General features: G+C 42.5%; 1 protein-coding gene across 4 annotated transcripts in view; it reads left to right on the forward strand.

The window, feature by feature from the left end:
• Window positions 1-24,852, forward strand: part of TESK2 (testis associated actin remodelling kinase 2) — a 152,607-nt gene that overhangs the window by 90,959 nt on the left and 36,796 nt on the right. For all 4 annotated transcript variants that reach the window (XM_065523378.2, XM_065523377.2, XM_005543546.5 and 1 more), the window contains one exon: window positions 20,386-20,434. In XM_065523378.2, the coding sequence (XP_065379450.1) occupies window positions 20,386-20,434 (49 nt within the window). The remainder of the gene's footprint in view (window positions 1-20,385; window positions 20,435-24,852) is intronic.

A 24,852-nucleotide genomic window follows, 5' to 3' on the forward strand; every position in this document is an offset into this window, starting at 1 on the left:
TACACTGCAGCCTGGGCGACAGAGTGAGATTCTGTCTCAAAAAAAAAAAAAAAAAAAAAAAAATAATTTACAGAGTGTCTGACGCGTCCTTAGGTGCTCGGTAAATGTTATACATCACCATCATTGTTTGTCTGTTTCCTTGAAGGAAGGAACATTACATTTCTTCCTTTTTTTTTTTTTTTTTTTTTTTTTGAGACAGAGCCTCGCTCTGTCGCTCAGGCTGGAGTGCAGTGGCGCGATCTCGGTTCACTGCAAACTCCGCCTCCCAAGTTCACGCCATTTTTCTGCCTCAGCCTACCCAGTAGCTGGGACTACAGGCACCCGCCACAACACCCGGCTAATTTGTTTGTATTTTTAGTAAAGACGGGGTTTCACCTTGTTAGCCAGCATGGTCTGGATCTCCTGACCTCGTGATCCACCCGCCTCGGCCTCCCAAAGTGCTGGGATTCCAGGCGTGAGCCACCACGCCAGACCATCACATTTATTTCTATAGCCCCCACTTAATCCGCTTTGCATGGCACTGTACTTAATATATATGTGACAGACAGTACAAAAATTTCAAGTATTCTAATATTTATGGAGAGCACAAACCTTGCACATACTAATTGCTTGATACATGCTTATTAGATTGATGTTTTCTTTCCTCTGTACATTTCATTCACTTTGGGATAGGGAGAGGAAATAAATCATTGTGAGAGTATTATCAAACTCTCATTGTGAGAGTTTCAGAAGTATGCTCACATAGATTGAAGTCTATATTTCTATTATGTTACTTTGGTGTAAATTTATAAGTAATTTTAGAATAAAGGAGAAATTTGGGAAGGAAGAAGAAACTTTTTTAGGGCTTGGGGAGACAACTTAGATATGTGAGTTTGTGATTATTAGTTCTCTTTTGAACTTCCTGGATTAAGAAAAAGCTTTTTGGCCGTATTTAAAGTCACCATATGTATATGTATTAATAGTTCTGCCTTTGTCAGGAGACTTGTTTTTTGTTTGTTTGTTTGTTTGGTTTCTTTGCTTGCATGGCAGTTTTGAGCATTGTGATTTAAAATTTTTTGTTAAACTACTTATAAATTCATTCTTTGTTTAATTTCAGTTTGTTATTCAAGATAGAGGGTATATATTTTCCTCCCAGAAATCTTGGGTGTTTTTTATTTATTAAACTATTTTAATATTTGTAAGCAAGCAGATCTGACTTTAACTTTTTAGATCTTTGTATTGCTTCACCTCAAAAAAGTAAAATTGGACCATGAACTTGATTGGGCCTCTTGTTATTATGTGTAGTGCTATTGACATAATCTGATTGCTGAGCAATGTTTGTTCTGCTTTTGGCTGTCTTAAAATTGGACTGTTAAAAACCATAGGCAAAAAGGAGAAAGCGAGACTGAACCAGCTCTGCCTAGTGTCACCTGATGTGACACTCTGGTGGTTAATGTCTGTTCAGCTGAGTTTTCCTTAGGAGTTCTCATATCTAGGACCTAGCACAACCAGTTTTCCATGATGTAATACCTCTAAAACATGTTTGAACTGCAGCGAGCCTTACCCAAGGATATTACTGCCTTTTTATAGGTTTAGATTCTTCTGGGACTTGAGATCTGAGCCATTGCCTTCCTTCCTCCTCCTTCTCCTCCTCCTTCCTTCTTCCTTCTTTCTTTCTTCTTCTTCTTCCCCCACCCCCCCTTTTTTTTTTGTCTGCACGGCTCACTGTAGCCTTGACCTCTCAGGCTCAAGCCTTCCACTTCAGCCTCCTGAGTAGCTAGGACCACAGGCGTGCCCCACACCCAGCTTTTTTTTTTTTGATATTTAGTAGAGATGAGGTCTCCCTATGTTGCCCAGGCTGATCTTGAACTCCTGGGCTCAAGCAATCCTCCCACCTCAGCCTCCCAAAGTACTGGGATTACAGGTGTGAGCTGCTGTACCTGGCCTTTTTGTTGTTATTGGTGACTTTTTTTTCTAGCCCAAGTCCAAGAAATGACGGTATCTTTGTATTATTTGGGAGTAAAATGCAAAGCAATTTATTTTGTGCTACATGTTAAAGGTTAGTGGAGTCTGGTAGAGTATGTTACAGGTCCCTTTATTCCAAAATTATGAGAGGAAATTAGATAAAAATTCTGGAAAAACATACTTTTTAAAAAAGAATAGTCCGGGCACATTGGCTCACGCCTGTAATCTCAGCACTTTGGGAGGCCAAGGTGGGCGGATCACTTGAGGTCAGGAGTTCGAGACCAGTCTGGCCAACATGGTGAAACCCTATCTCTACTAAAAGAATACAAAAAATTAGCTGGGTGTGGTGGTGCACGCCTCTCAGCTACTGGGGAGGCTGAGGCAGGAGAAAAGTTTGAGCCCAGGAGGTGGAAGTTCCAGTGAGCCAAGATCATGCCACCGCACTCCAGTCTGACCAACATGGAGAAACCCCATCTCTACTAAAAATAAAAAATTAGCTTGGCATGGTGGCGCATGCCTGTAATCCCAGCTACTTGGGAGGCTGAGGCAGGAGAATCGCTTGAACCTAGTAAGTGGAGGTTGTGGTCAGCCAAGATAGTGCCATTGCACTCCAGCCTTGGCAACAAGAGTGAAACTCCGTCTCAAAAAAAAAAAAAAAAAAAAATAGTAAACCGATTTATGTAGATTTCATCAATCTTTGTATGCATCTGTTTCTTTTTCTTCTTTCTTTTTTTTTTAAAGACAATGTCTTGCTGTTTTGTGCAGGCAGAGAAGTGCAGTGGTATGATCATAGCTTACTATAACCTTGACCTTCTGACCTCAAGTGATCCTCCTGGCTGTCTTCTGAGTAACTGGGACTACAAGCACACACCACCATGCCTGGCTAATTTAATTTTTAAATTTTTTTAGAGACAGGGTCTCACTGTGTTGCCCAGGCTGGTCCTGAACTCCTGGCCTCAAGTGGTCCTCCCACCTTGATATCCCAAAGTGCTAGGATTACAGGTGTGAGTCACTGTGCCCGGCCTCTTTTCTTTTCTTTTTTTTTTTTAATGGTTATTTTTCTTAGCAGAGTTTCAGTGTTTTAGATGTAGGCCTTTTAGAAAACATAAGTATCAAATTTATGTCCACGTTTTAACGTTGTATTATAGGTTTACTTAGGCCTCTCAATCGTTGTTACTATAACCTTTAGAATCAGACATTTTTCTGGAAAGACCAGTATGGGTCAGAAGAACCCGTATGATATGGATGCTGCTTGCTGCTCAACGTTGGCAGCAGAAAAGCTGGTAAAGCAAACCAGGTAGATTTTCATTGGTTCATAGATAGGCAGTTCTTTTTAATGAATCAAAAATCAAAAGTGGTTTTATTGAACCGCTGGCCTTTTTTTCTTTCATAACCATTATCACAGGGCAAAACATAGACTTTGGAGCCAAACATCCAGATTCTAGTACCCTCTTTAACGTTTGTCAAGTCATTTAAATACTCCAAACCTCATTTTCCTAGATGAAGAAGTGGGGGTAATTTCATCTCAGGTAATATATTTATAAAGGAACTAGCACAGTTTCCAGGTATATTGTAGGTAAGCAGTAAGTAATTTTCTTGACAGCTTTGATACAGTGGCCACATAACTCTTCCTACCAGGTGCTGTTATTCAGCCTTCAGGAGGTCCATGAACAGTAGTAATAGTAGTGTTATTATCATTATTATTATTATTATTATTATTATTATTATTATTTTGAGATGGAGTTTTGCTCTTGTTGCCCAGGCTGGAGTGCAATGGTGAGATCTCGGCTCGCTGCAATCTCCGCCTCCCAAGTTCAAGCGATTCTCCTGCCTTAGCCTCCTGAGTAGCTGGGATTACAGGCGACTGCCACCACGCCTGGCTAATTTTTATATTTTTAGTAGAGACAGGGTTTCACAATGTTGGCCAGGCTGGTCTCAAACTCCTGACCTCAGGTGATCCACCCGCCTTGGCCTCCCAAAGTTCTGGGATTATAGACCTGAGCCACCACACTTGGCCAGTAGTGTCAGTGGTTTTTTTTTTTTTTTTGAGACTGAGTCTGGCTCTGTCGCCCAGGCTGGAGTGCAGTGGCCGGATCTCAGCTCACTGCAAGCTCCGCCTCCCGGGTTTACGCCATTCTCCTGCCTCAGCCTCCCGAGTAGCTGGGACCACAGGCGCCCGCCACCTCGCCCGGCTAGTTTTTTGTATTTTTTTTAGTAGAGACGGGGTTTCACCGTGTCAGCCAGGATGGTCTCGATCTCCTGACCTTGTGATCCGCCCGTCTCGGCCTCCCAAAGTGCTGGGATTACAGGCTTGAGCCACCGCGCCCGGCTGTGTCAGTGGTTTTTAAATCAGAGTAAAGACAGCTAAGTATGTTTTAGACTGTGTCACACCTCTTTCTTCACTTCTTTTTTCACTTCTTTTTTTTTTTCTTTTTTTTTTTAAAAGACAGAGTCTCACTCTGTCGCCCAGGCTGGATGGAGTACAGTGGCATGATACCGGCTTACTACAACCTCTGCCTCCTGGTTTCAAGCAATTCTTGTGCCTTAGCCTCCCAAGTAGCTGGGATTACAGGTGTGTGCCACTGCATCCGGTTAATTTTTATATTTTTAGTAGAGATGGGGTTTCACCATGTTGGCCAGGCTGATCTCGAACTCCTGGCCTCATGTGATTCACCTGCCTTGGTCTCCCAAAGTGCTGGGATTATAAGTGTGAGCCACCATGCCTGGCTCTTCCTTCACTTGTTTGTTTAGGTAATAAAGTTTTGAGGGAGGATATTTATGCTTTAATGTTTAACTCTGAGCTTTATACAGAACTGTGAATTTGATAAATATTTGACTGACTGAGTGTGAATGCCACCAAGGAACACGTTAATGTTATTTTCCTTATGCTAGTTTACAAAGAGTCAAAGTCTAAAATTTGTTTTAAATCTGTGAACATTATATCACAGGGGAGTGACCCATGCAATTTTTTGTATTATGTATCTATTATTAGTTTTCTGTGGCTATCATAATGAATTACCACAAACTTAGCTTAAAACAACACACATTTATTTTATCTTACTGTTCTATAAGTCAGAGGTCTGACAAGAGTCTCACTGGGCTAAAATCAAGGTATCAGCAGGGCTGCATTCCTCTCTGGAGACTCCAGAGGAGAATCCATTTCCTTACTTTTTTCAGCTGCCAGTAGCTGTTTGCATTCCTTGGCTCATAGACCCCTTCCATCTTCAAACCCAGCAATGAGTCTTTCTCACATTGCATCACTCTGATATTGACTCTTCTGCCTCCCTCTTCCACCTATGAGGACCTTGTGATTACTTTGGACCCACCTTAATAATCCAGGATCATCTCTATTTTAAAGTCTTCCGATCAGCAACTTTAATTGCACCTACAATTTTGATTTATTTCCCTTGCCATATAATGTGACACAGTCACAGGTTCTGGGGGTTAGGACATAGATATCTCTAGGGGGCCATTAATCTGCCTACCTCAGTATCCTATTAGGAAGGCATTTTTGAGCACATCCCCATGTGCTACTATTAACCCATAATTAAATATTAGTAAAAGTAAGTTTCTCTTTTTATCAAAAATAAGTAAAAGTTTTAATTTTCTTCCCATACTCCAATGAATAACCCGGCTCATTACCCATTTTGGAGACTGCTGGCTAATAGCAGGTCCTAGGATAAGACCTGCCTTGGAATAAGAATTTCAACTTTTGTCAGGGCGCAATGTCTTCATGCCTGTGAAATCCCAGCAATTTGGGAGGCCGAGGCAGGCAGATTGCTTGAGCACAGGAGTTCAAGACCAGCCTGGGTAACATGACAAAACCCCATCTCTACAAAAATACAAAAATTAGGCCTGGCACGGTGGCTCACGCCTGTAATCCCAACACTTTGGGAGGCCAAGGTGGGCGGATCACCTGAGGTCAGGGATTTGAGACCACCTTGACCAACATGGAGAAACCCCATCTCTACTAAAAATACAAAAATTAGCTGGGCGTGGTGGCACATGCCTATAATCCCAGCTACTTGGGAGGCAGAGGCAGGAGAATCGCTTGAACCCAGGAGGCGAAAGTTGCAGTGAGCCGAGATCGCGCCATTGCACTCTAGCCTGGGTAACAAGAGCAAAACTCCATCTCAAAAAAAATACAAAAATTAGCTGGGCGTGGTGGCGTATGCCTATAGTCCCAGCCACTTGGGAGGCTGAGGTGGGAGGATTGCTTGAGCCCAGGAGGTGGAGGCTGCAGTGAGCCAAGATTGTGCCTGGGCAAAAGATGGAGACTTTGTCTAAAAAAAAAAAAAGAAAGAATTTCAACTTTTATTTAAATTCACTGAATACTGAGCACTAACTATGAACAAGGCAATGTTTTAAGTATATGGAGAGACACAAAACTACATGGTATATGTTGTCCAGGTGGACTAACTATTGGCTTAAAGACTTGTTTTTTTTTCATGTCCTAGTCCAATGAAGGTTGGGTGGAGGTGGAAGGGGAGCTCATTTTCACCTGGAACAGGGCCTCGGATTCCTCCACTGGATCTTCTGCATCTGCTGGCAGATGAAGGAAGAAGGTGTGGAAGATAGTGTTGAGGTTTTATGGAACAGGCCTAGAAATGACGTAATCATTTCTGCCCATATACCACTGGCTAGAACTTAGTGTTACAATCTTAACCAACTATAACGGACACTGGGAAATGTAATCTGCTTCGGGAGGAAAGGGGAAGCAATTTGTTGAACAAGTAGCTATTCTCTTCCACACACAGGATCCCTGCCCTCAAAAACCTTTTAATATTGTGGAAGAGGTAGACATTAGGTAAAACTTGATGTAGAAGGCAGAGCCTCATAAGTGCTCCAGTAGAGGTTTATTTTTATTATTATTATTATTTTTTTGAAATGGAGGCTTGCTCTGTTGCCCAGGCTGGAGTGCAGTGGTGCAATCTCGGCTCATCCTGCCTCCGCATCCTGAGTAAGTGGGACTACAGGTGCAGGCCACCACACCTGGCTAATTTTTTGTATTTTTGGTAGAGATTGGGTTTCGCCATGTTGGCCAGGCTGGTCTCAAACCCTTGACCTCAAGTGATTCACCCGCCTTGAGAAAGATTAATCTTGATTGGAAATATTTGAAATTACATCTCTGAGCTAGAGATTCTTATAACCAACTTCAAAGAGCTATTTTAAGAATTAAGTGACAGGCCAGGCACAGTGGCTCCCACCTGTAATCCCAGCCCTTTGGGAGGCTGAAACAGAAGAATTGCTTGAGACCAGGAGTTCGAGAGTAGCCTGGACAACATAAGGAAACCCCATCTCTACAAAATATTTTAAAATTAGCCAGGTGAGGTGATGCATGCTTATAGTTCCAGCTATTTTGGAGGCCAAGGTGTGAGCCCATGAGTTCAAGGCTGCAGTTAGCTATGATCACACCACTGCACTCCAGCCTGAGTGATAGAGCAAGACTGACCCTGTCTCTAAGAAACACAAAAAGAGTTAGGTGATTTAATATATGGATGTGTCTGGCACACTAAATGCTATATAAATGTTTGGTGCTATTACTGTTGTTATTTGGAGATGTTCTTGAGCCAAGTTTTTAAGGATTCGTAGAGCTTTGAAAAATGGATTCCAGAAAGAGAGACTCATTCTCGCAACAATATGGAAGTGGGAGGATTCAGGACATATTTAGAGGTGCAGGTTATATAACTGAAACATAGAGAAGGCAGGTGGTGCCTGTGGCCTCAGAGCCTGCAGGCGGTGCTGGCTTTGGGTCCAGGCTGGAAAAATAAAAATTTTATAAAATGTAAAATAAAAAGAAAAGAGAGAGAATGCAGGTGGATGTAACAGGAGATAAAGCAAGAAAGGTTTGGATCAGATCATTCAGACCTTTGAATAACATGGTAAGGAATTTGGACTTTAATCGGGATCTGTAAGCTGCCACAAAAGCTTTTTGAGTAACAAACAGTTTCTCAAGGGAAGAAATTGTGTCTTGCTCATCTTTATATACTTTTTATAACTATATGGAGAGGTAATATAGCATTGTGATTAAGAACCCAGACTCTATAATCAACTGTTTAGGTTTGACTCCTGACTCTGCCTTTTATTAGCTGTGTAACTTGGGGCAAGTTACTTAATCTCTGTGCCTCAGTTTCTTTATTGGTATGATTGGAATAATAAAAGTACTACTTCATTGGATTATTATGAGGATTAAATGATTTCATATAAGGTAAAGTGCTTAGAACAATGGCTGCATAGTAAGTGCTCATTAAGAGTTAGGTGATACCAGGCTGGGTGCGGTGGCTCACGCCTGTAATCCCAGCACTTCAGGAGGCCGAGGACGGCGGATCACTTGAGGTCAGGAGTTTGAGACCAACCTGGCCAACATGGTGAAACCCTGTCTCTAATAAAAATACAAAATTAGGCCGGGCGCGGTGGCTCAAGCCTGTAATCCCAGCACTTTGGGAGGCCGAGACGGGTGGATCACGAGGTCAGGAGATCGAGACCATCCTGGCTAACACGGTGAAACCCCATCTCTACTAAAAAATACAAAAAACTAGCCGGGCGAGGTGGCGGGCGCCTGTAGTCCCAGCTACTCGGGAGGCTGAGGCAGGAGAATGGCGTAAACCCGGGAGGTGGAGCTTGCAGTGAGCTGAGATCCGGCCACTGCACCCCAGCCTGGGCGACAGAGCAAGACTCCGTCTCAAAAAAAAAAACAAAAAAAAAAAACAAAACACAAAAATTAGTCAGGCATGGTGGTGCACGCTTGTAATCCCAGCTGCTCTGGAGGCTGACGCAGGAGAATCCCCTGAACCTGGAAGGTGGAGGTTGCAGTGAACCAAGATCGTGCCACTGCACTCCAACCTGGGCAACAGAGCAACAGAGTGAGACTCTATCTCAAAAAAAAAAAAAAAAAAGTTAGCTGATACCAGGCTGGGCATGGTGGCTCACGCCTGTAATCCCAACATTTTGGGAGGCCGAGGCAGGTGGATTATCTGAGATCAGGAGTTTGAGACCAGCCTGGCCAACATGGCAAAAGCCTGTGTCTACTAAAATTATAAAAATTAGCCAGGCATGGTGGCAGGCACCTGTAATCCCAGCTACTCGGGAGGCTGAGGCAGGAGAATTGCTTGAACCTGGGAGGCAGAGGTTGCAGTGAGCTGAGATTGCGCCACTGCACTCCAACCTGGGCAACAGAGTGAGACTCTGTCTCAGAGAAAAAAGAAGAGTTATCTGACACCATCATCATTATCAACGGTACCAGTGCCTGGCACATAGTAGGCACTGAAAAAATTTTGAGTTGTGTTTTAAATTTACCCAGTGAAGGCTGGGCGCAGTGGCTCACACCTGTAATCCCAGTACTTTGGGAGGCCGAGGTGGGCGGATCACTTGAGGTCAGGAGTTCAAGACCAGCCTGGCCAACATGGTAAAATTCCTGTCTCTACTAAAAATACAAAAATTAGCCGGGTATGGGGGCACACGCCTGTAATTCTAGCTACTTGGGAGGCTGAGGTGGGAGAATCACTTGAACACGGAGGTGAGATAGCGCTGCTGCACTCTAGCCTGGGTGACAGAGCAAGACCCAGTCTCAAAATAAAAATAAATAAATAAAAATAAATTTGCCCAGTAAAGAATCACTTGAGCCCAGGAGTTTGAGGCTGCAGTGAGCTATGATGGTGCCACTGCTCTCCAGCACAGTTGACAGAGTTAGATCTTGCCTCAAAACAAAAACAAAAACAAAAACCATAATTTACCCAGCAAGTGTTTTTTTATTTATTTTTAGCCTCCTTCAGAGAAAGACTAAGAAGTGTTTATATATTGTCATATGCCAGGCAAGAGAATGATATCTTGCTGTTAAGAAGCTTGTGGTCTAGTAAAAAAGTTATAAGGCATATGATAAAACATAGTTAAAGGTTGGAAATGATGCTATAGGAAGGTGATATAGGCTGGGCATGGTGGCTCACACCTGTAATCCTAGCATGTTTGGGAGGGTGAGGCAGAAAGATTGTTTGAGCCCAGGAGTTCAAGGTTGCAGTGAGCTGTAATTGCAACACTGCACTCCTGCCTGGGTGATAGAGTGAGACCTTGTCTCAAAAAAAAAAAAAAAAAGAGGAGTGTAAATGGGTCCCTTGGTAGTTGAAGAACATGGGAAGGAAGTATTTGAACTGGTATTTGAGGATGAGTAGAATCTAACTACAGTCATGCACTGCATAAGATATTTTGGTTAACAGCAGACCACATACATGATGGTGGTTTCATGAGATTATAATACCATATTTTTGCTGTACCTTTTCTATGTTTAGATGTGTTAAGATACACAAATACTTACAATTTTGTTGCAGTTGCCTACAGTATTCAGTACAGTAATATGCTGTAGAGGCTTGTAACCTAGGATCAATAAACTCTACCATATAGCCTGAGGGTATTGTAGGCTATACCATCCAGGTTTATGTAAGTACACTCTATGATTACGCAACCACAAAATCACCTAAGAATGCATTTCTCAGAATGTATCCCCATCATTAAGTGAGGTATATGGAAATGAAGAGAGGGACATTTTAGGTAGTGGGAACAGTCTGAGAAAAGGCAAAGATGTGGAAAAGCTTAATAATGACACTTTATGGGGAATGGTAAATCATGCTATGGAAAAGACTCTAGTCTCTAGACAGAGTCTAGTTTACCAGTAGTATCAGAGTTAAGAGTTCCCTGTTGGGGCCAGGTGCAGTGGCTAATGCCTGTAATCCCACCCTTTTGGGAGGCCGAGATGGGCGGATCACTTGACGTCAGGAGTTTGAGACCAGCCTGGTCAAAATGGTAAAACCCCAACTCTACTAAAAATACAAAAATTAGCTGGGTGTGGTGGCGGGCGCCTGTAATCCCAGCTACTTGGGAGGCTGAGGCAGGAGAATCTCTTGAACCCAGGAGGCAGAGGTGCAGTGAACCAAGATCGAACCATTGCACTACAGTCTGGGCAACAGAGTGAGGCTCTGTCTCAAAAAAAAAAAAAAAAAAAAAGAGTTTCCTGTTGGTCTTACTATCTTTAGAGCAGTGATAAACAGTCCTTTGTTTAGACAAGGCCTTGCTACTCACTACATGTAGTCTGTAGACCAAGCGACATCAGTATCACCTGGAATTTTAGAAATTCAGATTCTTAGGCCCCATCCCTGACCTACAGAATGCGAGTCTGCATTTTGACAAGATCCCTTATGGGTTTATTTCCACAGTGGTCTAAAGTACAAAAGCAATCCTTAGCCTAGTGTGGTGGCTTACTTCGGGAAGCCAAGGCAGGAAGATCACTTGAGGCCAGGAACTTAAGACCAGCCTAGGCAACATAGTGAGACCCTGTCTCTACCAAAAAAAAAAAAAAAAAAAAAAATAGCCAGCTGTGGTGGTGTGTGCCTGTAGTCCCAGCTACTCAGGAGGCTGAGACAGGACAGTTGCTTGAACCCAGGAGGTTGAGGCTGCAGTGAGCTTATGATCACACCGTTGCACCGTGCCACTGCACTCCAGCCTGGGCGACAGAGCAAGACTTTGTCTCAAAAAAAAAGTAACCCTCCTTCTCAACATGAATCTGTATGTCATATGAAACTAAAAATAACAAAGTTGAGTAATCACTTACTCTCAGAGCACATGCAGTAAGAAAGTACCCCCCTTCCTGAGTTAAGTAATTCTAACTGGTATGATTTGGAGTAGGGTATGGGGATAGGGGAATAAAAATCATTCAGAATATAAATTTTTAAGGCCTTATCTTGTGACATGACAATGATTTGAGGCTTCATTTCGATTTTTGATATAGTTAGCAATAAAAACTTAAGTGAAAACTTATTGTTGATGTTACATTCTTTTCTAGACACATGTCACTTCCCTGTCAAGGATGAGTAATAGTTCCCCTTTATAGTGTATATTTTTTATAACATTTAGAGTGATTAACTCTGTTAAAACTCTTTTTTTTTTTTTTTTTTTTTGAGACGGAGTCTCGCTGTCACCCAGGCTGAAGTGCAGTGGCATGATCTTAGCTCACTGCAACCTCCACCTCCCGGGTTCAAGTGATTCTCCTGCCTCAGCCTCTCGAGTAGCTGGGACTACAGGCATCCACCACCACGCCTGGCTAATTTTTGTATTTTTAGTAGAGATGGGGTTTCACCATGTTGGCCAGAATGGTCCTGATCTCTTGACCTCATGATCCGCCCACCTTGGCCTCCCAAAGTGCTGGGATTACAGGCGTGAGCCACCATGCCCGACCGCTCTTTTTCCAATATAAAGCTAATGCATGTCTCAGCTTGCCAGCTCTGTGACACCATTTTGGATGTGGTGGTGGTGGTGGTGGTTTTCTGTTAGGAATGAGTTGAGAGAGGTCAGGCAGTCAAGTTGCACATAGAAGTAGAATTATGTGACACAACTGTGATACGGTTATTTGAGTAGAGGGTGGGAAGAAAGCAGACAGAAAACTGTCCTATGAAGCCAGTGCCTGCCTGGATGTGCTGTGACATCCCTGTAGATGGCGTGGTCAAAATGATAGTGGGCCCGGGAGGAAGAAAAGCAAGGGTGTGTCACATCCAAACCAGGTCTTTTCAACTTCTAGAAAAACCCACGATTTTAAAATGTAGCTGTTGTTTTTCTAGTAGAACCCTATTGCCTGACTTCTTTATAAATATTTGATTAAAGAAAATCAAATACCTCTTGGTTTTACTGCCTTGTACCTGCCTCTAATGTTCTTTATTGTAACACGAGTTTACATTGTGAAGTTAATTTGGTGATTATTGCTTCTTCATTCAATAAATGTGTGTTTAGCAACTTGTGTACAAAACATTTTGTGTGAGACATTGTATATAGAAACAAATGAGACAAGATCTGTACTCTTAAAAGACTTGGCCCAGCATGATGGCTCATGCCTGTAATACTAGCACTTTGGGAGGCCGAGGTGGGAGGATCACTTGAGCCCAGGAATTTGAGACCAGCCTGGGCAACATAGCAATATCCCATCTCTAAAAAATAAATTTCTTTTAAAAAATATTCTTTTTTTTTTTTTTTTTTTTTTTTTTTTGAGACGGAGTCTTGCTCTGTGCCCCAGGCTGGAGTGCAGTGGCTGGATCTCAGCTCACTGCAAGCTCCGCCTCCCCGGGTTCACGCCATTCTCCTGCCTCAGCCTCCCGAGTAGCTGGGACTACAGGCGCCCGCCACCTCGCCCGGCTAATTTTCTTGTATTTTTAGTAGAGACGGGGTTTCACCGTGTTATCCAGGGTGGTCTCGATCTCCTGACCTCGTGATCCACCCGTCTCGGCCTCCCAAAGTGCTGGGATTACAGGCTTGAGCCACCGCGCCCGGCCTTTTTTTTTTTTTTTTTTGAGACAGAGTTTCACTCTTGTTGCCCAGGCTGGAGTGCAATGGTGTGCTCTTGGCTCACCACAACCTCCACCTCCTGGGTTCAAGCAATTCTCCTGCCTCAGCCTCCCGAGTATCTGGGATTACAGGCATGTGCCACCACACCTGGCTAATTTTGTATTTTTAGTAGAGACGGGGTTTCTCCATGTTGGTCAGGCTGGTCTCAAACTCCCGACCTGAGGTGATCCACCTGCCTCTGCCTCCCAAAATGCTGGGATTACAGGCATGAGCCACCATGCCTGGCTAAAAAATATTTACATAGGCTGGGCACGGTGGCTTACACCTGTAATCCTAGCACTTTGGGAGGCTGAGGTGGGCGGATCACCTGAAGTGGGTGAATCACCTGAGGTGAAGAGTTTAAGACCAGCCTAGCCAACATGGTGAAGCCCTATCTGTACTAAAAATACAAAAATTATCTTGGTATGGTAGCAGTTGCCTATAATCTCAGCTACTCAGGAGGCTGAGGCAGGTGAATTGCTTGAACCCAGGAGGCGGAGGTGGCAGTGCGGCAAGATTGTACCACTGCACTCCAGCCTGGGTGACAGAGCGAGACTCCGTCTCAATCATTCAATCAGTCAATACCTTATATTCCAGTCTGGGGAAGGAGTCAGAAATGTTAGAGTAGCAAGAATAGCTAACATTTTCTAGTGCTTATTATGTTCCAGGAGCCCAAGTTATCTCATTTTATCTTCACAATAACCATGTGGGTTAGGTAATATTAATATTTACATTTTGCATGTGAAGAAACTGAATTGCAGAGAGGTCATCAGTAAATGGTTGAGCCAGGATTCAACTCAAAGCAGTCTAACTCAAGATCCAGACAACTTAATACTAATTAGCAGTCATTCAAGGTAGGGTGAAAAGTGCTAGTTGTACTGTGGGAGGTAGGGAGAGACAAAAGAGAGAGAGAAGGGATTAATGCTAAGGGCATCCGGGAGATCCTTTGTATAGAAGATGAAATTTTAGCTGATCTTGGATGATTTTCAGTAAGTATAGTATTCCAATTCAAGGAAGGAACTTCAACCAAGTTTCCAAGTCATAAAAATCATTCATGCCATTTAATAAATCTTTACTGAGAACTAGCTTACTGTGTGCTAGACACTATACTAGGTAGTAGAAATGCAGAGATAAATGAAGCTCTGAATCTTCCATAGTGAGAAAAGTTACAAGAGTGATATGGGGCCAACGCAGGAGGATTGCCTGATGCAAGGAGTTCAAGACCAACCTGGATAACAGCAAGACCCCATCTCTATTTTAAAAATTAAAAAATTAACTCGGTGTGGTGATGTGTGTCTGTAGTCGCAGCTACTCAGGAGACTGAGGTGGCAGGATCACGTGAGACAATGAGGTTGAGGTTGCAGTGAGCTATAATCACACTGTTGTACTCCAGCTTGGACAACAAAGCAAGACCCTGTCTCAAAAAAAAAAAAAAGAGCCGGGCAAAGTGGCTCACACCTGTAATCCCAGCACTTTGGGAGGCCAAGGTGGGCGGATCACAAGGTCAGGAGATCAAGACTATCCTGGATAACACGGTGAAACCCCATCTCTACTAAAAATACAAAAATTAGCTGGGTGTGGTGGCACACGTCTGTAGTCCAGCTACTCGGGAGGCTGAGGCAGGAGAATTGCTTGAACCCAGGAAGCAGAGGTTGCAGTGAGCCGAGATCACGTCATTGCATACCAGCCTGGGCGACAGAGGGAGAATCCGTCTCAAAAAACAAAACAACAGCAACAACAACAAAAAAACTCTTAAAGGAGTGATGTGGGAATAAGGCAGATTAAAATGAATTTAGGAATCAGTGAAGATTAAAGAAATGTAGCTAGAGACTGGGTGCAATGGCTCACGCCTGTAAGCTCAGCACTTTAGGAAGCTGAGGTGGGAGGATTTCTTGAGGCCAGGAGTTCCAGACCAGCCTAGGCAACATAATGAGACCCTATCGCTACAATAATAATAATAACAATAATAATAATACCAAAATTAGCCAGGCGTGGTGGTGCACACCTATAGTCCTAGCTGCTCATGAGGCTGAGGTGGGAGGATTGCTTGAGCCCAGGAATTCAAGGTTGCAATGAGCAGTGATCACACCACTGTACTCCAGCCTGGGCAACAAAGTAAGACTCTTTTTATTTTTTTATTTTATTATTATTTTTTTTTTGAGAGGGAGTCTCGCTCTGTCGCCCAGGCTGGAGTGCAATGGCCGGATCTCAGCTCACTGCAAGCTCCGCCTCCCAGGTTCACGCCATTCTCCTGCCTCAGCCTCCCGAGTAGCTGGGACTACAGGCGCCCGCCACCTCGCCCGGCTAGTTTTTTATATATATATATATATATATATATATATATATATTTTTTTTTTTTTAGTAGAGACGGGGTTTCACCGTGTTAGCCAGGATGGTCTCGATCTCCTGACCTCGTGATCCGCCCGTCTCAGCCTCCCAAAGTGCTGGGATTACAGGCTTGAGCCACCGCGCCTGGCCAAGACTCTTTTTAAAGAAAAAAAAAAAGAAACCTAGAAACATAGATAGAGAATGTAACCTATTCTTAAAGTTTGGTAACAATTTAAAAGAGTGAATTAGATTCATATTTTAGCGAGTGGACAAGGGAAGATTTTTATTTGTATTTTTCAGACGGAGTCTCATTCTGTCGTCCAGGCTGGAGTGCAGTGGCACGATCTTGGCTCACTGCAACTTCTGCCTCCCTGGCTCAAGTGATCCTCCTGCCTCAGCCTACTGAGTAGCTGGGACCACAGGCATGCCACCATGCCTGGCTAATTTTTGTATTTTTGTATAAACAATACAATTATTATTTTGTGTTTTTTGTAAAGATCCTATTTTGCCATATTCCCCAGGCTGGTCTCAATCTCCTGGGCTCAAGAGATCTGCCCGCCTTGGCCTCCCAAAGTGCCAGGATTACAGGTGTGAGCCACTGTGCCTGGTGGAGGAATTTTTTTTTTCTTTTTTGAGACGGAGTCTTGCTCTGTCGCCCAGGCTGGAGTGCTGTGGCGCAATCTCGGCTCACTGCAAGCTCCGCCTCCCAGTTTCACGCCATTCTCCTGCCTCAGCCTCCAGAGTAGCTGGGACTACAGGCTCCCGCCACCACGCCTGGCTACTTTTTTGTATTTTTAGTAGAGACGGAGTTTCACCGTGTTAGCCAGGATGGTCTCGATCTCTTGACCTTGTGATCCGCCCGCCTCAGCCTCCCAAAGTGCTGGGATTACAGGCGTGAGCCACCGCGCCTGGCCAGAAGAATGTTTTAAGATGAGGGAAATTTAAGTATATATTTGTAGGCTAGGATCATAGAACCCAGAGGAAAAGGACAGATGGGTGAAAAATAAGGCTCATGGGAAAATGTGAGGTTTCAAAGATAAGTTGGAGTGGATCATGGGAAGTTTTGATGTTATTCTGTAGGCAGAAGGGGACCATTGAAGAGTTATGAAGAGTGACATATTTTATGTTTTGCAAAGGTAACTCTCATAGCCATGTAAAGGATGATGTAATTTAGGATTGTTAATAATGATAAAATAAAAACCATTTGAGCATACACTGGGCATTGCTAAACAGTATACTTGAAAATATCCCATTTAATTATAACAACCTTTTAAGGTAGTGTTATTTTTCTGTCCATTTTCATAGATGAGGAAATTGTGATTTATAAAGATTAGGTAACTTTCTTAATGTCTCCCAGGTGGAAATGGATAGATATCCCTGTGTTCTAGAGCAAGGGTCAATGCCTTAGTGTTTTCTATTGCTTACAATACCAGAAACTGGGCAATTTATAAAGAAGAGGAAACTATTTCTTACATTTATGGAGTCTGAGAAGTCTAGGGTTGAGGGGCCACATCTGGTGAGAGCCTTCTTGCTGGTGGGGACTCTCTGCAGTGTCCCGAAGTGGCTCAGGGCATCACTTGGCAAAGGGGCTGGGTATGCCAGCTCAGGTCTCTCTTCCTTTTTTTTTTTTTTTGTTGGAGACAGGTCTTACTCTGTCACCCAGGCTGGAGTACAGTGGCATGATCTCAGCTCACTGCAGCCTCAACTTCCTGGGCTCAAGTAGTCCTCCCACCTCAGCCTCCTGAGTAACTGAGACCACAAAAGTGTGCCACCACACCAAGCTAACATATGTATATGACAAGGTCTCAGGTCTCCCTATATTGCCCAGGCTAGTCTTGAACTCCTGGGTTCAAGCAACCCTCCTGCCTTGACCACTCAAAGTGTTGGGATTATATGCATGAGCCACTGTGCCCAGTCTCTTCCTCCTCTTATACAGCTACCAGACTGATTCCTGCAATAATCCATTAATCCATGAATGGATTAGGCAGAGCCCTCATGACCCAATCACGTCTTAAAATCCATACCTCTCAATACTGCCACATTGGGAATTAAGTTTCACTATGAGTTTTGGAGTGAGCAAACATTCAAATCATTGTAGTCAGCAGACTTTTTCTATAAAGGGCTACATAGTGAATATTTTAGTCTTTACAAATCATACAGTCTCTGTCACAACTATTCAACTCTGCCATTGTAACATCAAAGAAGCCATAGATAATACCATGTCTATGCTCTAGTAAAACTTAATTGATAAAAACAGGTAGTTGGCCATAGTTAGCCAATGCCTGTTAGTACCCATCATAGTTTGGAAAGCCTTAATCAAGCAGGAAATGTAGCTTATCATATTTTAATTTAACTGTTTTTGTTTTGGTGGGATAATGGGAATAGAATTATTCCTAGGCAAGGATATCATTTAATCTCCGAGAAGCAGTCTTTCTGAAAGAGGCTGACTAGAAATAGCAGTTCATGTATACAATTTAACCACATTCTGCATAATTTATCTTTTTGTTATAATTGCCCTCCAACAGAATGACCCTAGAATGAAAGTTTTTATTTACTCTCTGTCCTTAATACTTTCAACATAGCAGCCATTCAATAAATAATTGTTGAATAAATTAATGGCATACCCTCATAATTCTAGTGATTGGGGAGTTGTATGAACATTTAGAGAAAAATGGCCTATCTTATTTTATTTTTATTATTAATTAATGTATTTATTTGTGAGACAGAGTTTCACTCTTGTTGCCCAGGCTGGAGTGCAATGGCATGATCTCGGCTCACTGCAACCTCCACCTCCTGGGTTCAAGTGATTTTCCTGCCTCAGTCTCCTGAGTAGCTGGGACTACAGGCGCCTGCCACCATGCCCAGCTAACTTTTGTATTTTTAGTAGAGACAGGGTTTCACCATGTTGGCCAGGGTGGTCTTGAACTCCTGACCTCAGGTGATCCACCCGCCTTGGACTCCCAAAGTGGTGGGATATTTCCATATTAGTTGAAATATGGAAGCAGCATGTTTTAAAAACTCTGCTGTGATATTACAGCCAACCAGGCATTCTCCTTTGTTTCTTCTCACTCAGCAATCATTTACTGAATTTGCTTACTCTTTGTTTAGTAGGTGGTGTTAGGTTCTGTGAACACAGGGAAGAATATGACATAGACCCTGTCTTCCTGGAATTTATGGTCCTTTCTAACACAGTCACTGCTGTGCCTTGCACTCTGCTTGTAGTCAGTCTCTTCCCATTTCTTTGCTCTTCTAAACTAGAACTTACTTGGGACTTGGGTATTATTAATGGCTTTAAGACATTTATCTTCCCCTACTTCGTGATCATTATCAGTTATACTCATTGATTTATGGTTTTTATTTAAAAATCATTTATACATATATAAATATAACCTATTGGTTGAGAAAAACTTCAAATATCACTGAAGTATGTAAACTAAAAAGAAATTAGTGACTTGTGTGTGTATCTGTGTGTAAGCATGTAGTCAGGTAATGGCAGAGCTGAAACCAGCATCAAGCTTACTTCCAGTTGGGGCTTTTTCCATTATACCATGCTATTTTCAAGGCTTACTACTCTCCTTCTTCCACCATTGCTTTTTACCACCAGGTCTTGCTACAACCAGATATTTCATGGTAAATTTAGAAATTTATCAGCCTGTCATCTTAATCAAGAGTAAGAGTCTTATGCTAAATCTTATGCAAAGGCATGAGAATGATATAATGAACCTTGAGGACCTGGGGGGAAAGGTTGGGAGAGGGACGAGGGATAGAAAACTACATATGGGGCCGGGCACGGTGGCTCATGTCTATAATCCCATCACTTTGGGAGGCCAAGGCGGGTGGATCACAAGGTCAAGAGATTGAGACCATCCTGGCCAACATGGTGAAACCCCGTCTCTACTAAAAATACAAAAATTAGCTGGGCGTGGTGGCATGTGCCTGTAGTCCCAGCTACTCTGGAGGCTGAGGCAGGAGAATTGCTTGAACCCGGGAGGCGGAGGTTGTAGTGAGCCAAGATCGTGCCACTGTACTCCAGCCTGGCAACAGAACGAGACTCCGTCTCAAAAAAGAGCAACAACAAAAAAAACTACATATGGGGTACAGTGTACAATGCTCAGATGACAGGTGTTCCAAAATCCCAGAAATCACCTGTAAAAAAACTTATCCATATAACCAAAAACCACCTGTACCTCAAAAACTCTTGAAATAATTTTTTTAAAAAAAGATTAAGAGTCTACAGGGCTGTACAGGATAGCAGAGAGCTTCACAGGTTCTTTTCTCCTCTCCTCCCCCTCCCCTTCCCTCCCCTCCTCTTTCCTTTCTTTTTTTTCTTTCTTTCTTTCTTTTCTAGCTATCTTTCCTTTTTTTTTTTTTCTCAGATGCAGTCTCCCTCTGTCACCCAGGCTGGAGTAGTGCAATCTTGGCTAACTGCAACCTCTGCCTCCAAGGTTCAAGAGATTCTCCTGCCTCAGCCTCCTGAGTAGCTCGGACTACAGGCGCGTGCCACCACACCTGCCTAATTTTTGTATTTTTAGTAGAGATGGGATTTCACCATGTTGGCCAGGATGGTCTTGAACTCCTGACCTCAGGTGATCTGCACACCTCTGCCTCCCAAAGTGCTGGGATTACAGATGTAAGCCACTGTGCCCCACACCCCACAGGTTGTTTCTAATGCATGGATAACTAACCTAATTTCTCTATATGACATTTATGTTTGTGTCCTTTTCACTTGTTAAATAATTCTGTTTTGTTCTTTAGGTTTATGGGTGTGTGTGTTCATCAAGGACAATTGCATGCACTTACAGAGGTAAGACATCAGTAAGTGTTGAAGTAACGTATTTGCCTTAGTTTCAGCATTTATAGTTCCATAGTAAGTGTTGCTTGCATATGTAAACAAAATGTATGTGCATTTATGTTTATGCAAAAATGGCAGTGTTAATAATGCTTTCTTCTGTTGCCTGGGAACAATGGCAGTATTTCTTTATACATCTATGTATACTTTAAGTTCTGGGGTACATGTGCAGAATGGGCAGTATTTCTTAATATCCTTGTATTCCCTCATAATACTTGGTGAATACTCTGAGAATATGAGTGCTCAAGTATTAAAGTATTAAATTGGCTCTTGCTGCCTAGATATGACTCCCTCCTAAGCCAAGGGATGACAGCACTTGACTGCAAACTCTCTATGGCAACAAATTACCAGACCACCTGGTAATGTTTGGTGTCTGGATCTAGAATTCCACAGTCCCTGCTGTTATTTCCTGATTGCTCATATTACTTGTTGGAATCAGTTTATATCTTCATTCTCGTTTCATTTCCAGCCTCTGCTAGGCAGAATATGTGATAGTCATTATTCATCCTCTGAGGATCAGAGAACTCTCTTTAGAGCAAATTCAGGTGCCAAGTTATCAGCTGCAGACCTTGCTTGGGTGCTCCTTGGAAACACAGATTCCTGGAATCTTCTAGGTTTAATAGGTTTGTATAGGGCCTATTACATCTATGTTTTTAAAAGCTCCTCAGATTATTTCATGAACATCTAGATTTGAGAATCTGTGTTCTAGATTCTTTTCACATTCCTCCTTGAGAAGCAATTACCAAAGTACAAAGTGAAGAAACTTAGGAAGGAAAGTTGTTGAACAGAATTTGCAAGAGCGTTGGTTTTGTACTGGCTTGGTATCTGGTCTTAGTCCTTAATATCTTATGAAAGAGGATCCCATGTGCCTCAGTCTCTCTCTCTTCTCAGTTACTGAAGGCACTAGAATGTGGAATGTGTGCAGCTATGCCCTGTCTCTTAAATGGAAAGCCAAAGACAGCAGAATGGTGAAGAGGTTAAGAGCATGGCCTCTGAAGTCTTGATTGCATAGGTTTGAATCTCTCTGTATCTCAAAGTTTCCATCTGTATAATGGGAATAATAATAATTAATAATTATGCCTGCCCCAGGGAGTTTAGATAAAGAAGAGGACCAAGAGCTGAGCCCTTGAGTATTTAAATTTTAAATGTCTAGGGAAGGCGGGGTGCTATAGCTCACACCTGTAATTCCATTGCTTTGGGAGTCCGAGGTGAGAGGATTACCTGAGATCAGGATTTCAAGACCAACCTGGGCAAGGTAGTGAGACTCTATCTCTAAAAAAAAAATAAAAAAATAAAAAATTAGCTGGATGGGATGGCATGTACCTGTTGTCCTAGTTACTCAGGAGCCTGGGGCAGCAGGATCGCTTGAGCCCAAGAGTTTGAGGCTACAGGGAGCTGTGATTGTGCCACTGCACTTCAGCCTGGGCAACAGAGTGAGACCCTGTCTCTAGATAGATAGATAGATGCATACATACATACATACATACAGTGAGACCCTGTCTCCAGATAGATAGATAGATAGATAGATAGATAGATAGATAGATAGATAGATGAATGAATGAAAGTCTGGGGAGAAGGGCAGACTGAGAAGGAGCAGTTAGTGAGGTAGGTAGAAAACCAGAAGAGCATGTTGGCCTGGAATGGAAAGGAAAGAGTTTCAAGGAGAGAGTATTAATTGTGGCAAATGCTGTTGATATAATGTTGACCTCACAAGGATGTTGTGAGGATGAAATATAAAATACTTATTTAGTACAGTGCCTGCCATATAGAAATTATTTAATACATGTTAACTCTTTTAACTTTTATTAACAGTGACTAGTCCCTCTTCTGAACTCTGAATTGTTAATATTTTTCATTTTGTACTTACTTTATACTGCTGTTAGTGTCATTAAATTAGACTTTTTACTGAAGTATAACGTATCAGAAAAAGTATACATATGAAAAGTACAGCTCACTAAATTTTTACAAATGAACACACGCATAACCAGCACCCCAGATCAAGAAACATTTCCTATGTAGTTCTTTTCTTGAAAGTGAGTCTATAAATTCTTCAAAGATAAAGTTCTTACCTTCCTTCTATCTACCAGAGTTCTGACGCTAATAAGCGTAAAAGTATTTGTTGCATTCCCTGCATATGTGATTGTTCTCTGAAATGTGAATTCATTGAAAGGGCTGGTGTGTTAGTTTTGCTGACAGAGAAGAACATCCTTTAAAATCTGTGTTAAGTTGCATGTTTTAAAGCAGGATGTGGTGGAAATGACAGTAATGGATGATCATAATGCAATATTCTCTTGGCCATGTTGTACTTAATCTGCTGCTTGCTAGCTTGTTTATAGCCATATACAACATACAATGTGTACTTTATGAAAGAGTATTTATTGCCAGTCTTTCCAGAAGCATTAATGAGATTTTGACATAGCTTATGATATTAGTAATTTTTAATATGATGTTAATAGACTGATGGTGATGAAGCCCAAATAGCCAAATGCTCTTGGTTATTTTTAGAAGGGGATCAGCAAAGGCCTTGATGGCATAGGTCTTTGGAGACTTCTAGGTTTAATTGCCTTATAATTTGACTTGGCAGCACAACTATATGGTAAGGATCATAAAAAAGAAATTATTAATAATATCTAGCACAGTCCTTGAAACTTAGATGGCATTCAGTAAATACTTTTCAGTTGGTGGAATGCTTGTCCTCCAAAGTAATGTGAGTACCATTCCTCATTTCTCTTCACAATTTATTTGTCAATAATTACAGTAGACAAGCATAGCACTCATTAATACCTATAAAACACTGACATTATTTGGAAGAATATTTCTCATATACATTAGTGATATGGACTTTCCTGGGCTTGAACCATTTCCATGAGTCTTCTTTGTAATTGTAGACATTAATTGAACTTGGAACAGTCCGACAGTTAGGTTTTTATTTTGTTTTTGTTTTTAACCTACCTGTAGTAAGGATAGACTCAAGATTTTTTTTTTTTGAGATGGAGTTTCGCTTTTGTTGCCCCGGCTGGAGTGCAATGGCCGGATCTCAGCTCACCGCAATCCATCTCCCGGGTTCAAGCAATTCTCCTGCCTCAGCCTCCTGAGTAGTCGGGATTACAGGCATGTGCCACCATGACTGGCTAATTTTGTATTTTTAGTAGAGACGGGGTTTCTCCATGTTGGTCACTTTGGTCTTGAACTCCTGACCTCAGGTGATCCGCCTGCATCGGCCTCCCAAAGTGCTGGGATTACAGGCATGAGCCACTGCGCCCGGCCAGCTGAATCAAGTTTTTAAGCAAACTAGTATTTGTTAAAGTGAAAGCGTAGGCTGGGCATGGTAGTTCATGCCTGTAGTCCCAACACTCCCAGAGGCCAACGTGGACAGATCGCTTGAGCTCAGGAATTTGAGACCAGCCTGGGCAACATGGCAAAAGCCTGTCTCTACAAAAAATACAAAAATTAGTCAGTTGTGGTAGCATGCACCTGTAGTCCCAGCTATTGGAGAGGCTGAGGTAGGAGGATCATCTGAGCCTAGCAGGTTGAGGCTGCAGTGAACCATAATTGCACTACTATATTCCAGCCTTGGTGACAGAGCAAGACCCTGTCTCAAAAAATATATAGTGAAAACAGTTTGGTGAAAGGTCACATGAAACCTTTTAATTTTAATGAGTTGAAATAAGAATCTGTATTGAGGCTGGGTGCAGTGGCTCATGCCTATAATTCCAACACTTTTAGGAGGTGGAGGCAGAAGGATTGCTTGAGGCCATGATTTTGAAACCAGCGTTGGCAAGGTAGTGAGACCCAGACTCTATAAAAAATTTAAAAATTGGCCAGATGTGGTGATACACACCTATAGTCTCAGCTACTTGGGAGGCTGAGACAGGATGATTGCTTGAGCCCAGGAGGTTGAAGGTTGACAGTGCAATGAGCCATGATTTTACCACTGCACTCCAGCCTGAGCAACAGAGAGAGACCTCTAAAAAAAAGAATAGGAATGTACCATAAGTATGTCTTTCATTCTGTCTTTCTTTCATAAGACCTAACCATGTCTTTCACTTAGTCACAAGTATCAGGGAAGTGTAAATCTTTGGTTTTTTTAGACAGAAAATATAATTCTGTGTATTGGTTAGCTGTTGCCCTCCAACCACAAAACCTCAAAAGCATACAATAAATGTTTATTTCTCATACATTTCCAGGGTTAGCTGAACTGAGTGGGGCTAGATTGGGCAGTTGTGCTGATCTCACTTAGGCTCACTCATGCATCTGCAGGTCAGCTGGTGGTCTGCTCTATGCTGGGATTTGCTGGGAGAGCTTTGCTCTAGCTCATCCTTCTGGGGCCAGTGGGCTAGACTCGACTTGTCCTTTTTAAGATGATACCAGAA

Source organism: Macaca fascicularis, chromosome 1, assembly GCF_037993035.2.
Source record: "Macaca fascicularis isolate 582-1 chromosome 1, T2T-MFA8v1.1".
Lineage (NCBI taxonomy): Eukaryota > Metazoa > Chordata > Mammalia > Primates > Cercopithecidae > Macaca > Macaca fascicularis.